Below are 16,362 nucleotides of genomic sequence, written 5' to 3' on the forward strand. Positions count from 1 at the left end.
TGTCTTCGGTGTCAGGGCTTAGGCTTTTACAGCTGTTATACACCAGCACACAGTGCAATTCTTGTGGGACCCTCAGAGAGTTTGTGTGTGTGTTAAAAAAAAGAGGAGTGGGAGTGCGAGAGAGGCCACATGTGTAAACTCGCAATGTTGTTTGTTGTGATTGGGTGGAAGCAGGGCTGTCGTATCCAATGTATTTGTGTATGTGTATGTGGTGGGGGAGTTGGGGGGGGGTGACGTTGCCAGCAGCTGCAAAGGTGACGGAGGGGACGCCTGCTCGGAGGCTTGGCCAGCTCCCACCACACTGCGCTCCCACTATATCTCCAAACACCCCTCACTTCCCTCGTTCTCCTTTTCGGCCTCACCCCACCCCCACCCAAATGCTCTGGCCAGGGGAGAAGCACGCCTAATGCAATTAGCACCCCTCCGAGCACTTTTGTGCTGATGAATAGAGGTGGCCTGGTGGAGCACTAGGCCACTCGCTGCCGTTCCCGCGCTGCTGGACGCTCTGGTACACAAGCCGCGTCATAGATGGGCGTCGCTCCATCCAGCGGCCTTCTGTTGTCATCCGCTCGTTATTAATGTCACTGGGTCTCCAAGCCACGATCATTTAGGACGGTGAGAAATACAATTATAGTGACAAATGCAATTAACTGTGCACTCCGAGGCTTTCTATTATGTTAACTTTAAAAATACAGGGCAGGGACTGCACTAATAAGAAGAAAAAACAAAAAAAAAAAAAAAAAACCATGAGGTCATTAAAATAATGTACAGCAGCATCCAATTTTCCGCCTATTGTCCCTCTGAATCTGCGTGTTCCAACGCAATACCGACCCACAACAAATTACTGACGTGGAATTTCTAGACGTTGGCACTTTTACTTCCAAGTGCTAGTAGGGGCTACCGGGAGCTCCCTGCGAGTTAAATGTGACAACCTCAAGTATCACATTCAAAAGGGTGTCAATGACCAAGGGCCACACTTTAGGACTCGGGGAGGAGGGGCAGGAATTAACTCCTCACCGCTAAGTAATTGCCCACCCCAACAGAAACAAACAGAATCCTGCCTTCCTCAGGCTTATCCCTCTATTCAGCGCGCCGCCTCTCCTCCACTCCGGCCACTCGCCGCATGCTGGGCCAGTTTAAGGGGCTGCGAGCCGGGGGTGAGGGGCATTGTCTCGGGCTAAAGCCATTTCCTGCAGATCAGTGGGGGGAAGAGCCGTGTTGGGGGAGGAGTGTTTTACACTTCAGACCGGGAGGGTGGGGGGGTGGGAGTCGTTTCAAGTCCATAAGCCCCCTTTTCTGCCTTTGTTCCTCAGTGGCTGAGTTCTCACTCCAGGGAGTGCGACTCGATTTCACACGGCAGGGTTGGCGGGGTGACAGGGGAGCAGAGCGATGCGACTTACTAATAACGCTCAGGAAAAAGAGCGAGGGCTCACTCACAGGTTTCAGATGTTGCGAAGGAGGTAACTGACAGCCACTTTACACTTTCAAATGGCTCGGTTAAGATCACCAATAAATAACTATGGAGAGAATAGGTAGTTTTGCTTTAATTATTAGTCACAGCATCTCAGAATTGTTAACCTCTCTAAATCAACTGTTTATCTCGTTCTTATTTCAGTCCTGTTTTTTTGTTTTTTTTTCAATAAATAAAAAGGTGTCACTGACATGAAGTTTAGAAGACATTTTAAGTGGCCTGCAGCATCTGTCGAACTAACTGGCAAAAATCAAGACAGAAATTACCAGGAGATGAGCACAAACATAGGCACCATGCAAGCTATTGTGTGTCACCAAATGATATTTCCCATTTAAGCGACTATCAGAAGCAGTTGAACATAAATGTGTTTTCCTCATCCTAAAAAGCACATACCTGCTGCTCCCTCAAAGCAGAAATATCTGTCATGTGCATCACAACAAGCAAATTTACAAACACTCTTCATAAAAATATCTAAATATGTAGTCTATTCCTCTTTGATGTATATAATAAAGAAACCCCCTATCTACAATTTAAAATTCTAAATGTAAATTTTATAACCATGCACTACAATAGATTCTTGCTTAACTATAACCCAATATATAACTTCCAAAAAAAATATTTGCGAGACATTATTGGTTTTTTTTGCCCATTACCTACATTGAAAAATCATCGACATGGGCTCGACAACATTGTGGGAAACTCACCAGATCCACCAAACTGACTGAGCGTTGTCTGTCTGTTCTTTCCATTGGCTACAGGAGGTGCGAACATCTACGAGAGAGAAAAGCGGAAAGATAAGTAACAAAGCGCAGGATGACACACTTCACACATGCTATTTTTTTACCATTATGCAAGATCCTGCCCCCCCCCCTGGATATTTGCTCTTTATAGAGATCTCTTCCCTCCCCTAGGTTTCTTCAGTGGAAAAATAGGCTTGATAAAATGTAGGAGTGACTCCAAAATAAGATTTGAAGAAAGGGATAAAATTTTAAATAAATAAATAGCACTGATTTAGAAAAAGTTAAACTGGATAGCACATATCATTTAAGTAATTTAATGAACAATAAAAATAAAAAACAGGTTAGAATTTAATCACACAAAAAATAACTAATCCCCTTGATTTATATATATATATATATATATATATATATATATATATATATATATATATATATATATATATATATATATATATATATATATATATATATATAATTTTTTTTTTTTTTTTTTTTTTTAAATAGGTGCCCAAAGAATGATAATTAATTGAGCACTTTAAAAGCATAAAATCCACAAGGTCAATCAGTCTGCAACCATTGTCTTATCATTCTGAGGCTCCTGGCTTCACACCAAGGCTGTAATGTGGTCTAAATATCAGTGGGATGACCTCTGCTAACGTGTTATCTGGAATTACTCTGTTAAAAAAATGATCTGGACCATCTACACTACAAATCAACTCAACCAAACCAGATGAAATCTACCTCTGGTTTCCATAATGACTTAACATCCTCCAGTCTGTTCTATTAAGCTAAGCAATTCTATGCAGACCATCTATGATTTTCATAAATGTATTGCAATTATCTGTACACATCCCTATATCTGTTGTCCTTTTATACACCGGCTATTAAGCTGGCTCCCTGGCTAGCTATCCTGCTAATAAACAAAGAGAAAATTTGTTAGTGCAGCGCTACCTTTCTCACTCAATTATCAATGTCACATTTAGACTGAACAGCTGCTGATAGCAATTGGCAGCTGATCAATCTGAGCATCTCTGACTCAAAAAGCAACTAACAAGCGAGAAGCTCCAACAAAAGCTGGCTCAATGAAGCATGTTAACCGTAGGCTTTCTTTACCATGGCGGAAGTATAGCTCTGAGAATTAAAGTATGGCAGATTAACCGACAGGTTAACTACACCAATAATAAAAAAGAGATCCATTTACAATTCATTTTAACTGATTTAAAAATATCTTTAAGGTTAGCCTTCCCATTTCTTACACATAATGATCTGTAAATAAGTTTGATATTTATGTACTAATCAACTGTAGTGTCACACTACAGTCACGCTATTTCAAGACTGCCGACCAACATTTCCTTCACAAGGATTTATGATTTTATATATATATATATATATATATATATATATATATATATATATATATATATATATATATATATATATATATATATATATATAAAATTACAATTTATTTCAAACACACCACTTGAAAAATAAAATTTAAAATCACTGACACCACCATTGGGCCTACAAGATGCACATGTCAATGTAGAGCTCAACAAAGGCTTTAGAAAACAAATGAAACCAAGAGGTAAAAACAACTTAAACCACTTTGGAGAGCATGTCTGGAGAATACGACTGAGGGCATTTCAAGACAACCATGAGACATCAAACTGGCATTGTGGCAAAATAAAACAAAATATGAATGGAAATAAATGAAAACAAAGACATGGATCTCGCAATGACAAACCACAAGCAGCTTTTCATCTTTCCACCTTCGTTTTTTTCACCCAAACAGTAGGACTGTCTCCTGTCTCAAGCATTTTTTTTAAATAAATGTTTATTTCAGAACGGATCTAACATCCTGGGTAATTGTGCCCAATTTGTTTTAAGCTTTTTAGGACTATTTAATTTAGGAACATTATTTCTGGAATATGATTTTTATGCAACTATCCAGTCTGAAGAGGCCCCCCTTCTAATATTATATTAAACATTTGGGCCCTGATTTTTTTTTTTTATTTAAAATCAATAAACCTAAATTACACATTTGTCACTGCCCGTACTTAGATCTTAAAAGAGGCGGACATAGAAATAAACATCTGCATGCATCCAAATACACCGTACCAAAGAAAAGTGAAAAATGACAGGTCTAACTCATTGAAAAACGCATTTGTATTTAAATTGCTGAAATTGTTAAACTAGGTGAAAGAAAATCTTTCTCAAGGGTGTTGGGTCTTAGACATGCTTAGCCCAACTCCTGACTTAACTTCTACCGGTCCTTCTATCCACTCCACTGACCCACCTCCACCCACTTTGTCCCTCCCGCTGCCACCCAGACCATCATCCCACTAGCGCTCAGCCTCTTTCTCCCAGTGCCACCTGGACCACCCAGGCCACTAGCCCGCTCTCTTACCGCACTGAAATCCAGGAGGTCGTTGAGTTCCTTGTCTGTTCCCACTGCAGCCATTCTCTGCTGCTGCTGCTCGTTCATGCCCCTTAGCTTCTAATAAACCCTACGAGAGAGATTTGCAGATACTGTTTTTAAATTGCACTAGCAAAGACAAAAAAATAAAGAAAAAAAAAGAACACACATTAAATGTGTCTGAGAAGAAGCAAGGGGAGGGGTTCAAGGCTTGATATGTTCTAGAACTTAAAGGATGAACTATGAGATGACCATGTAGCGTGCTGTTCATCTTCTATAAGCTGCCATTACTACGTTATGACAGTGCTATTGTAAAAAGCAGATGCAACCATAATATTTTGCTCCAAATTACAAAACCCTGTATGGTTGACTTTTAAAACCCAAAATATCCAATCAGGGCCTACACATGTACCATTTGCATTTCATAACTTTACATTTAAAAACAATTAATAGTTCAAACTTTGCCTGATACAATGCCAGCAAATTATTATAGTTAACAAAATTAGACATGTCAATAGAAACCAAAAGATGCTAATTTCACTCAAACATTGCCTCTGTGCATGCATGCAGTGAAAAAGACGAGATGAAAAGATGGATATGCTGCCTTTGGTGAAACCACTAAGTAATCACTTAAAATGAGTCATACTTTATGCAACCCTGGCAAATGACACAAGCAAATGTCAATCATTAATTGACACACAAAAGAGAATGCAATATATTTACAATCACAGAAATAAATGGGACAACTGTTAGCCCAAGGAAATTGGGGGTGAAAGGCAGAAATAATGACTGTATGCAAACACGTCATTACCAAATTACCATATGTCAACTGAGAAGGAACCTTGTCAAATGACACAGCGATCATGAATACTGGATTTACCCTGCATTTTTCATTCCAGCAGAAGCCTGGGGCAGCGGCTCGTGCACGTCTCGCACAGAAAGGAAGCGAACGGGGGAAAAGAGGCACTCGGACACCAACAGGTGGTGTGATTTTACAGCCTCCTCGGTAATTCAGTATTACCACAATTTGTTGTTCAGGTACAAACCAAAAACAAAGGGCTTGTACTGAATGTATGTTAAATGCAATTACAATGTGGTGTATATTTAACCCTCCTCTCCGAATTGCCCTCTCAGAAATGTTTATTTCATTGAAAACCTGTAAAGTACCCCCCACAATTTTACCCCCACACCCCAAATGTATGGAAATTATTGTTTTACTTTCAGCCACCATCCAGGTCAGCCAAGGATTTACAAATGCAGTAATCTGAATTAATCTAACCTTGAAACAAGGAAAGGAAGTGAGCAAACAACTCATATCCCCACGAGTAAATAGACTAGAAGAAATACTCTTTCATGGCATTTCTAAACTTGTGGATAGGAAAGCCAATTAGGCCAACACCAAACTAAAGCTTGACCACACTTCCGAGAAACTTCAGAAAATTGCACACTTCCTTCTGTTAGATTAATAGGAGAAGGAAGCAGGTTAGGAATCTTTGTCATCCCGTATAAGATGGCAGGTCATCTTTCACAAAGGAGGCAGAACGTCCAATAAAATGAGCCAACAAGGGATGTGAGGTACAGTAAACAGATATCTGGGACAAGACATCATGTTTTAATCTAGCTCGATGTTATATAGATAACGTTTAAAAATATTAAGAATTCTATGCTGACAGATTGGTTTTCTGTGCTGTCAGATTGAATTGTATCAATTAAGAACAACATAGAATATGGCTCATTTTAATGTAATTCCTCTGGTCAAATAACAAAATAAATATTCCAAAAACCGGCCAAGTTACACGGTCTTTTCATAAATAAGTCTTTATCCATGTGTTATGGTGGTAACAATCGGGGGTATTCATATTGGGGGCAAAGGCACAATCAACAGTTGCTACAAATGGTGCACAAAGAAACTGATGTAAAAATCGATCAGATTCCCAATTATAAAATTTCCAAAAACTATTTTCTATTTTGCCATCGCTCTCCTTGGTCAACATAATGAATCTGAGCATCTTGACTAGTGTAATGTGAAATCACGACATGATCAGTCCACATCTTAGGCCAAGCTTTTGCTGAGAACCACCTCATTTAGTTTTTTACATTTTGCCTTTCCTGAAAATGTTAATCGGGCTACATGATGATAATGAGCAAGAAACCTTGCATTTGAAAGGACAATTATGTGTAAAACCAAGAGGTGCGTCTGACACTTAAAATTGTAAAGTGGTGGTTCTTGTATATAACTCTGTGGCTCTCATTCATTACCGTGTTATAAACTGTAATATATGTAGATAAGTGTAATAACATAAGTGTAGTAACATAGATAAACCCACCCGCTATTATCTGTGTCCATATTGTTGTATACCAATTATTATTCGTCATGTGTTACAAAAATATCCAACTATATCCATTTTTATAGCCAGTCTATACTTGCATCCTTACTGCCAATTAGCCTCTCTCATGGCATTTTATGAAATGTATCTGTATCTGGAGCAGAGGGCATATTTTGTGTATTCTGTGTATATTGTATTTTTCGTCAGGTTGTTTTTATATGCTACTCATCTGTGTGCACTACAATGAACCGCTCCTTATCAAGTCAAATCCCTCATATATGAAAACGGACGTGGTGCAATAAACAGATGGGGCTTGTGAAAAGCACCATGTATAGCAGCTCCTTCCACATATATTAGGGTTCAAGTTGTGCATTATGAGAGTTCAGTGGGAGCTCGGTGGGGGTGGGGGCAGCAGGAATTTCCTGCCAAATGTGCAATAAAATAAAAGTCTAGCCAGTGAGCAGACCAGACACTTCCATAAAGGCGTGTTTAAATGGACACGGAAAGTTAGTTTGTGGTTCCATTGAGAGCAAAAACATAACGTATACAACTGAAAGGGGGTTTTTTTTTCGCTTTGTTTTTCTTAAACCCCCCCCCCCCCCTTCGTTGGCTTTTTTTTTTTCCTCCCTTTTCTTTGTTAATGATACTTCATTTCTGGTGAATAAACGCAGAGCCCCCGCTCAGCCCTTCGGCAGAATAAAACGGACTAACATTCAGTGTTTCAGAACAAAGGAGCAGTTTCCTCCATCACACCTCCGACAGACTAAAACTCACATTCCCAAAAGTTCTCTGGCGTCAAAATATACGGCAACGAAACAATTCAAAGCCCGCACGTTACTTTCCCCCCCTTCCCCTAAGCACCATGGTGAATGTTTTACCTTCTCTCCTCAGTTGTCTGGTATCCCACCGTAACAGAAAAGCACAGACTTCGCCAGAGAGGGGGAAAAAAACATAAAACTTCAAGAGAATTTCGACCTCAGCGCATGAAACGCATCGGATCACAGTTGGATGTGTCTTCCCTCCTGGCGCTCCCCCGGCCTGGGTTTTTCCTCCACACGCGGCGTGTGAAAACGTGCTGGGCTAGATCTGAACAAGGTCTGCGTGCAAACAAGTCTATTATAGTTACTGTTGTGGCGTCTTCTTCCTTCTTGCTGTTACGACTGGGATGGTTTCATTCTTCTGGCGGACATCTTCACCACCTCCGTCCACATTGTCACACGCAACAGCGTATCCCTCCGCGGGGAGCGAGGGGCCCTCGCAACCCAGCCGGTGTCTGGTTTCAAACGCCTTTCCGCGACGCGCCGTTTCGCGCGGCGCGGGGGGAAATAACGCGCCCGGGGGTTTCGATCGGTAAAATCGACGCGACGTTCCGTTGCTGGGCCGGGGCGCCGCGAAGTCGTCGGTGCGAGCGCGGCCGAGCACTAAGTTGGCCGGCGGAAGGTTATCGCAAGAAAGTTAGCTGCGATGGACACAGTAGCTTGGCGAGATGGAGCGATAAACGAGAGGGGGGGGGCGGGGTCTGGCCAATGGGAAGGCGCCGACGCCTGATCGACAGGCGAGAGGGCCAGTGGCGAGCAGCGAATGCAGGATTTGCCCGCCCCCCCCACCACCACCACCACCCGGTTGACGCTCACTTTCCCTGTGTGCTCAGGGAGGCTGAGGGGGGCTCCAACGTGCCCGCTGACATCATTTTAATTCTTTGGTTGGTGTGACTTCCTTTCCCTATTTTTTTTTTTTTCGTTGTTGTTGTTGTTGTTGTTGTTGTTGTTGTTTGTTAAGGAACGCAATACAAACAGTGTCACAATATCAGCGAGGATTGAAACGCGTTAAGCGCATGTGTGCCTCCCGAAAACAATCAACGTAGAGACGGGAGGGTGTGAGATGACACGTGCAAACGTAAGCGTAACTCATTTTGGTGTGAAGTTGGCTACGTGGTTTTTTATATATATATTGTTTTTTATTTTTTTATCGGAACACGTGCTTTTTATTTATTGACCGGTGAAAGAGGGTGCAGAAAAGAAAAGTTCTCAAATATTGACACCGGTGCCCCTGCAGCTGAAGTCCAGTTCGAATGAATGTTGTTATTTCTCGCGTTTCTCAGGAACGCTCCAGCCTCACCTTGCCCGGGCTTCCGATTTGCCCAGCTGAGTACACATCGCCGCAATTGAATGCCGCCATTCGCTGGCATCGGCCAATTCTGCTTTGTCGAAATAAATGACGTTTGGAGGAGAAGAGTAGATAGTAAAAACAACACGTCACGGCCAACTTTTGACTGCTTTATTAAACCTCTGTGCAAATACACGAAAAACCGGTTCACTTTAGTTTTTGGTTTTTTTTATTAAGTCTTTCACTTTGATTTATTTATTTATTTATTTATTTTTTCTTCTCCCCACTGAGAACCATAAAACCAAGACAGCCCTCGCAACTGCTCCTGCTCCGGAGCGGAGCGGAGCGGAGGGAAACCAAAGAGCAGGGATCACAGAGTTGAGGATCATAACAGAGAGCGTGGATGCGGGGGGAGGGGAGAGGAGGATGTGACAGAGCGAGGGAGGGAGACGGAGAGAGGGAACGTAGAGAACATGGGGAGAGGGAGACTAGTTGGAAGGGAGCGGAAACGCTGGAATATTGTCAGGTATTTCGCTTTCATCTTCAGGGGGCTGCTCTCCTCGGATCAAACCTCATCTATATGTCTGATTTGGGAGAGTTGAGTTGTGCTTGACGATAGCAAAACACTTCACAGGGGAACAAAAAAAAAAACAACAACCACTTTAGATTGCTCTGAGTTGACCAGTTCAAAGTGAATCCCAGGCTCCTTGGGTGCTTTCAGCGTGCACATGGACTCTCTATGTCATACGGCTCTCATAGAAACATATAATAAATAGTCTGTTGAAGTTGATATCCGAGCGTTGTCAGGGTGACATTTGTTTGGGCAAATGTTTTGTGATTTATTTTTACATCCCAACTGGATCTGTGTTATTTCGATTTGCAGGTGCCACTTCCATCGTCCTCTGGCGGAAAACTACAAAGAAAACCCATTGTTTATAGCAGTTTAAAATAAAAAATTAAATAAAAAATAAATTAAATAAAATAGTGGTACAACTAATAGTTCAAAATCATTTCAACGTCATTGGCGGTTATAGTTTACATCGCTCCATATTAACTCTGTGGATAGACGTGCACATATGCCAATTTTCTTATATATAAATATATTTTTTTATCTTTATCCATCCTACGTCGTCTCCCTTACTTGACTTGCACTCTTTTTTTTTTAGCTCCCGTGTCTCTCCAGAGGGATGAATGAAGTCTTATCTTATCTTATCTTATCTCATCTTATTTCATCTTATCTTATCTCATCCTATTTCATCTTATCTTATCTCGTCTTATGTTATCGAAAATATATTTTGAGTCATCATGCGGTTTTCCATAAATGTGTGCGCACTCTAATAATCCTATTTTGACCCATGCTACTCAAAAAGTCCTGGAAAAGGCATTTTCTTTATTCCGAGCACCACGCAGGCCCTAATGCTTCAATCTGTGTATTTACACAGAGGTTTGCGGGGGGACGGGGGACGGGGGCTGGCTGTCAATAGGACATATAGGTACATAATCTGACGGGTGTCCCCCGGGCGGAGGAAAGGCTTCGGCTCAGAACGTTAATTAGTCTCACGGACTGTCTTTGGAATGCAATGGGGTTACTGCTCGGAACAAACGCACATATGGGCCATAAATACCTTTACAAACACACCACACACGTGCACAAAAACAAGCAAACACAAGCACATGCACACACAGGCTTGGGGGAAAAAAGGAAGAAAATGAAAAGACATCAGCGGTATCAGAAAAGGATCACACGCTATCAAAGAAAGGGCATCGTGAGCTATTAATCCAAACACCCTTTTCCAACCCTTTCATTGAGGAATGTATTAATCAAAAGATTAGATTCGAACAGATGGAAACATCTGCTTGGCGAAATACATTTCTTGAAAACGGAACATGATTTTCTCCATTTTTTGTTTTTTTTGTTTTTTTTTCTGCTTTTTTCCAGAAGACGTTAGGCCTTGGGTAAGAATAGTGCTGTTGTCAGTAATAGCAATGAGGCTTGTAAGCCCTCCAAGTAGTTTGTAGTAACAGCTGGGTCTGACATGGAGAGCATGTAAAAGGGCAGCCAGGCTGAAGAGAGGGAGGGGGTGGTTCATGAAAAAGGTAAAAGATAAATAAATAAGTTAAAAAAATAAATACAAATTTGAGAACCTCAGACTAAATGAACAGAGAATAGATTGAAAGGTTAAACAGCCAAAGTGCTGCAAATTGCCCCAAAAATGTGTGAGAAACTCTGGGGAAAAATAAAGATCCAATCAAAAGGCCTTGAAAATGACTCGTCATACCTGTGATTTTCTCATAAAAAAAATAAATGAATTGGGTCGACAAAAGCATTCCTATTCAAACTGGACAGCAGCTTATTTGATGTGTTTTCTGTTTTTGTTTTTGTTTTGCTCAACAAAGATATTTGTATTTGTTTTATTTTGATTTTCTAAAAACAAAATTTGAATCGTCATAGATATGTCAAGGCTATGATTTTTTTTTAATTGATAAAAAAAATAAGATGTGCATAGTATTTTAAAAACACTATATAATACTATAACGTTATATAAAAAAACAAAAACATTCTCATTGTCCACATGGGTAAACGACCACATGGTAACCTTAAAGCTCACGGCGTCATTACAGAGGAACGAACAAACAAAAACACAAACATGTCGGCCATAATCTCCAGATACGTACACAGCACAATGGGCAGTGGAAGGGGAATGTGTGGAGGGATCCTGACACATATGCCCTGGCTGATTCCTTCAAGCCATTCCCAGCTTCATATCTGTAATTAATGACAGATGCACATGGAAAATTAGCATATGTTTGGCACATTGGTGCTAATCGGTCATACATTTGTGCATATTAATGAAATATTTATCTATGTTCAAATCTTTAGAAACACATAAATTCACACAAGAAATAACAGTATGTACTAATTACATAATCCTGCCTGGATTTCTTTCTTTTTTTTTTAATTTTGTGGTAATGCAATGTTGCACAGAGAGCAGATAAAGAAGGCCAATCCTCCCATTGTAGTGGAAACACAGAGATGGATTACGTAAGAGTCCTTTAATTCTCATTCCCCTTGAACTCCGTCCCAAAAGCGTTGTTTTACATCTCCAATGCTCACTACCGGCTTCCAAAATCTCTTTATATAATAAGACATTTGCCCCTGCATGGATCTTTGTTTAGAAGACCCCATTGGCAGTTTATTTCACACGTATAGATCAGCAAATATCCTCATATGCACACACACATGCACGGACGCACGCACGCACGCATGCAGGCATGCACACACACACACACACGCACATCTACACACACGCACAAACCCCTCTGCACATGAGCATGTAGACAAATAAACACGGCCAATCGGAGAAATATGCATTCATCTGTGTTCTAACAATTTCCCTCTTGCTCACTCATTCTCCCTCCCTCTCTCTGTCTCTCTCTCACACACACACACACACACACATACACTGACAGACACACACGCACGTGGACAGACACACACGCACACACAGAACTCAGTGGTGGGGCAAGCTGCTCACCTCCTTCCATACTGAGCCCCCTCACAGTCAATTGCCTGTAATGGTAGAGGCTTAGATTTGGGCGGTGGGGGAAGGGCAGAGGTACATAGGTTTATGATCAGACAAGAAAACTAGGCCAAGACCAACCAACAATCTCTCCTTCAACAAAAAGACCCCCCCTCCCACCCCCACCACCACACACACACACACACACACCCCCCTCTACATAACCCTGCAACTTGTTACAGGCCATGACAATCACTTGCAAGAATGTCATTAGCCGGGGACCACGAAGCGATTTTTGACCCACAACACGTGCGTTTGAAGGCATAAAAGCTTCACGTAGTTGTGCTATGATTCATGCACACTGGCTCCTTTGGAAGGCGTCCTCCAATCGGAGCTGGAGGCTGGGGGTAGGAGCGGATAGATTGATAGTGTTGGCTGAGTGCCCGTACTCTGAGTCTATCTGTGTTGAAAGGAAGGGGACGGGGGAGACTGGGGTGGTGGGGGGGGGGGGTCTATCTGTTGTGCTCTCTGGGCTCATGATAAACTCACTCCCGTCAGGCTCCTATCCCATATTACAGTTCGCCTGGCGGAAAACACCCAAACTCAGGCGGCCTCCCAAATTGTGAGACAACAGCAAAATGCGCTGTGATTGGAGTGAGTGATTTAAACAAGCCAATATTAAGCCACAAGGTTAGGCAAAGCTTCTTTCTCCTCCCTAAGTTGGAGTAGAAAACACAAGCACCACAGAGTAATTGTTTGGGAATGTAAAAAGACAACAGGCCTGTATTTTCTTTTTAAATTCAAACAAGTCTCAAAAACATTGCTATCTGAAGGGACACAGAGAACCCGGAGTTCTCATAATCACAATTGTGACCACACTCGGTGAAAAAAAAAAAAAAGCTTTTCTCTCTTATCCCAGAGCTGTAATTCCCACAGAGCCTCATAGAGGAGAAAGAAGATGAGTTTGAGGGATTGACCGTGGCATTAATCCACCCAAATATTACAGTTACCACAGTGAACAAAAAATTAAGTGTGTGTTATACTCAGACAAACGGCAAAAGCGAAAAATCAGCAATTTATTTCAAGCACAGGAAGACAAATCGAAATCCAAATTGTCCTTTAGCGCTTTTTTTGGGAGGCTTTATAGTACGCCGCCTGCCCCCTCGGTGCGTCTGGTGCTTTTATGGGACTTCTCTCTGCCATCTTGGAATCCCATTATTGTGGTGTTTGGTAGGTCGCTCTCGCTTCAGCCAACCACGCTCCAGGTACGATGAACAGAACGCTGGCTTCCTGTTTATGAGCCCAGGCACCTCAGAACCGCCAGGCCCCGGCCGAGGAGCCGAGCGTCCAGGTGGCGGGAGAAGAAAGCCTGGAAAAAATAGAAGGGGGATGGAGCAAAAAAAAAAAAAAAAAAGGGAGGAGGGGTTGAATTCATTTTTTTTCTTTTATTGTTATCTATTTTTTTTAAGGGGGGATTGAGCAGTGGAGCCAAGTGAAAGGAGAAGAAAGACCCTGTGTTTTCTAAAATACACATCTTATGACAGTGAGTGCTAAATAAATAAATAAATATATATATATATATCTCAATAATACAGCTGCCCTATATGAAGTGGGATGTGTGTGTGATAAGTCATATGATAACAATCAGATCAGGAGTTGAATTGACTCTAAATCAATTGAAGCAGGCACGTCAGGCCTGCCCTGGACATGATGGGGGGGGGGGGGGGGTGAAAGGGAGATGAATGTGAGCTCATGTGGGGGAGGGAGGCAGAGATTGTTGGTGTCGTGGGAGCACTGGAACAACAATAACAGCAGTGTGTGTGTGTGTGTGTGTGTGCGTGTGTGTGTGTGTGTGTGTGTGACAGGGTGAATGAAACTGTGTGTGTGTGTGTGTGTGTGTGTGTGTGCGCGTATGTGTTTGAGCGAGTGAAAGTGGGGATGTGTTATTGCTCGCAAAAAGTGATGAAATGACATCTCCTTTACTCCACAGTGCAGCTGCTCCTGCAGCAGAGTCGACACCGTCAGCCGCTCTGACCTTTATCTCCCCGTCATTGCTGCCGCTGCTGGTCATGATCTGTTCCTCTTAGTTATTTCTTCTGCTTTGTCTATGCTTAATTCAATAGCAAAAAAATAGATTTCTGCAAATGAATAACCATCAGTTGAACCTTTTTTTTTGTAATTCCATACAAAAACAGGTACTTTTTTTTGTGCTGGCATTTTGCACATTTTCTCCACCCCAAATTCAATTTTCTCGACATTTGGTGGAGTATTCAAGATGCCACCGTTAAAAGATCCTGGTCTGGATGTCCACTGTCACGCATGTTGAAAACTGAATGAAACAAACAAACACAAAGGTAATGTACACCTTCACATGGAAACTCACACCAGGACAAAATATACCCAATTTTTTGTGTCGAAGCTGTTTTTTTGTTATTTTCTCCATTTCCTTCATCTTCTTCTCTCCTACCCTCCCCCCTTTTCTTTGCAGATTAGAATTCATTAGCAATCAAAGAGCCTCCAGAGAGCTCCAGCTCTTAATTACCTTCTCATTTGCATTTTTGCATATTAATGACTGCAGGGTTTGGTGAGGTTTTTGCCGCAGTGTTTTAAAGGCACCTCGGTCCTCTGTTCTCCTGGGAGCAGGGGAGATGGCCGGAGGCGAGGCTGCAAGCCTCCCTCGTCCCCCTCCCAGCTTTCCTGAAGAGACTCGGACGGAGGAAGACAAGGGTGGGTGGGTGGGCACCACAGGAGAGGGGGGGGGGGTGCAGGTTAAAGGTCAATGTCCCTGATCAACATGAAAGAACACTTGTCTTTTAGCAGAGCCTAATTATTGTCATATTGAGCAGTTTAAACACCTGATCTGAACAAAATATACCCCGAGAGAAACTAGGGGATCTATGCCGCAGAGACCTGCTGGCGTGCGTTTGTGGAGGACGGCGCCGAGTTTGGAGGAAAACTTGCATCCCACGGTGCCAAGTGGAACCAAACATCCCAGAGGAACAGTGTGCAGCGTGAGGGAAAACAACACTGGCTGCTCTCCCTTTCACCAAAACCTTGTCCCCAAATGTTCATTGTGAAGGCGGCAAGGGGCTTCTAATGACACGTGTGTGTGTGTGTGTGTGTGTGTGTGTGTGTGTGTGTGTGTGTTGGCTCTTTAGGACACAAATCCACCCCTCCACAAATTCCACACATGAGCATGTAGACAAATAGATACAAGCCAACAGAGACAGGCTCAGGGACTTGTGCATACATGTGTTCGGGAACAAGCACACGCACACACGCACGCAAATGCACACACACACGCACGCAAATGCACACATGCACACGCACACAGGAACAGGAAAGAAAATGCCGCCAGAGACACCAGACAACAGCTCCAAGGCATCTCTTATCCCCTAAAGTGCTGCCGTTCCTCTTATCCAATATGTTTTGACTGCAGCGGCGAGGCCTAGTCCCACAAAATAACAGCACATCCCATAGTGTCACAGGTACCTTACAAACATAGAAATTAATGACTTGGAGCACCAAGACATCTGGCAAACAGGTTTGATATGAATTGATTTGAATAAATACATCAATACATCATATTTCCAACATTCAGTCAGATGCTGCTCTGGTTGTATGTCTCTGTTTTAAATGTATTTTATTTAATTTTTTTGTCTTTGTCTCACTTTTTAGTTATTTTTGATTTGAATTAAAAATGTAACTTGTTTTTGGCTGATGTCAGACAAGGGACGTACAATTGCACACACACACACACACGTCTTGAAGTGCTTCT

At 42.1% G+C, this 16,362-nt stretch overlaps 1 protein-coding gene across 5 annotated transcripts in view; it reads right to left on the reverse strand.

Moving 5' to 3' along the window:
* The window catches only part of tcf3b (transcription factor 3b), a 34,006-nt gene extending 25,638 nt beyond the window's left edge, over positions 1-8,368 (reverse strand). For 3 of the 5 annotated variants that reach the window (XM_080007007.1, XM_080007008.1, XM_080007006.1), the window contains exons 1-3: positions 7,836-8,368; positions 4,622-4,721; positions 2,176-2,242 (exon numbers count right to left, since the gene is read on the reverse strand). In XM_080007007.1, the coding sequence (XP_079863133.1) occupies positions 2,176-2,242; positions 4,622-4,699 (145 nt within the window). In that variant the 5' untranslated portion in view covers positions 4,700-4,721; positions 7,836-8,368. The remainder of the gene's footprint in view (positions 1-2,175; positions 2,243-4,621; positions 4,722-7,835) is intronic. The other 2 variants (XM_080007010.1, XM_080007009.1) reach the window with 2 other exon arrangements.
* Between the last annotated feature and the right edge of the window lie 7,994 nt (positions 8,369-16,362).

Source organism: Zeus faber (assembly GCF_960531495.2).
Source record: "Zeus faber genome assembly, chromosome: 1".
Taxonomy (NCBI): domain Eukaryota; kingdom Metazoa; phylum Chordata; class Actinopteri; order Zeiformes; family Zeidae; genus Zeus; species Zeus faber.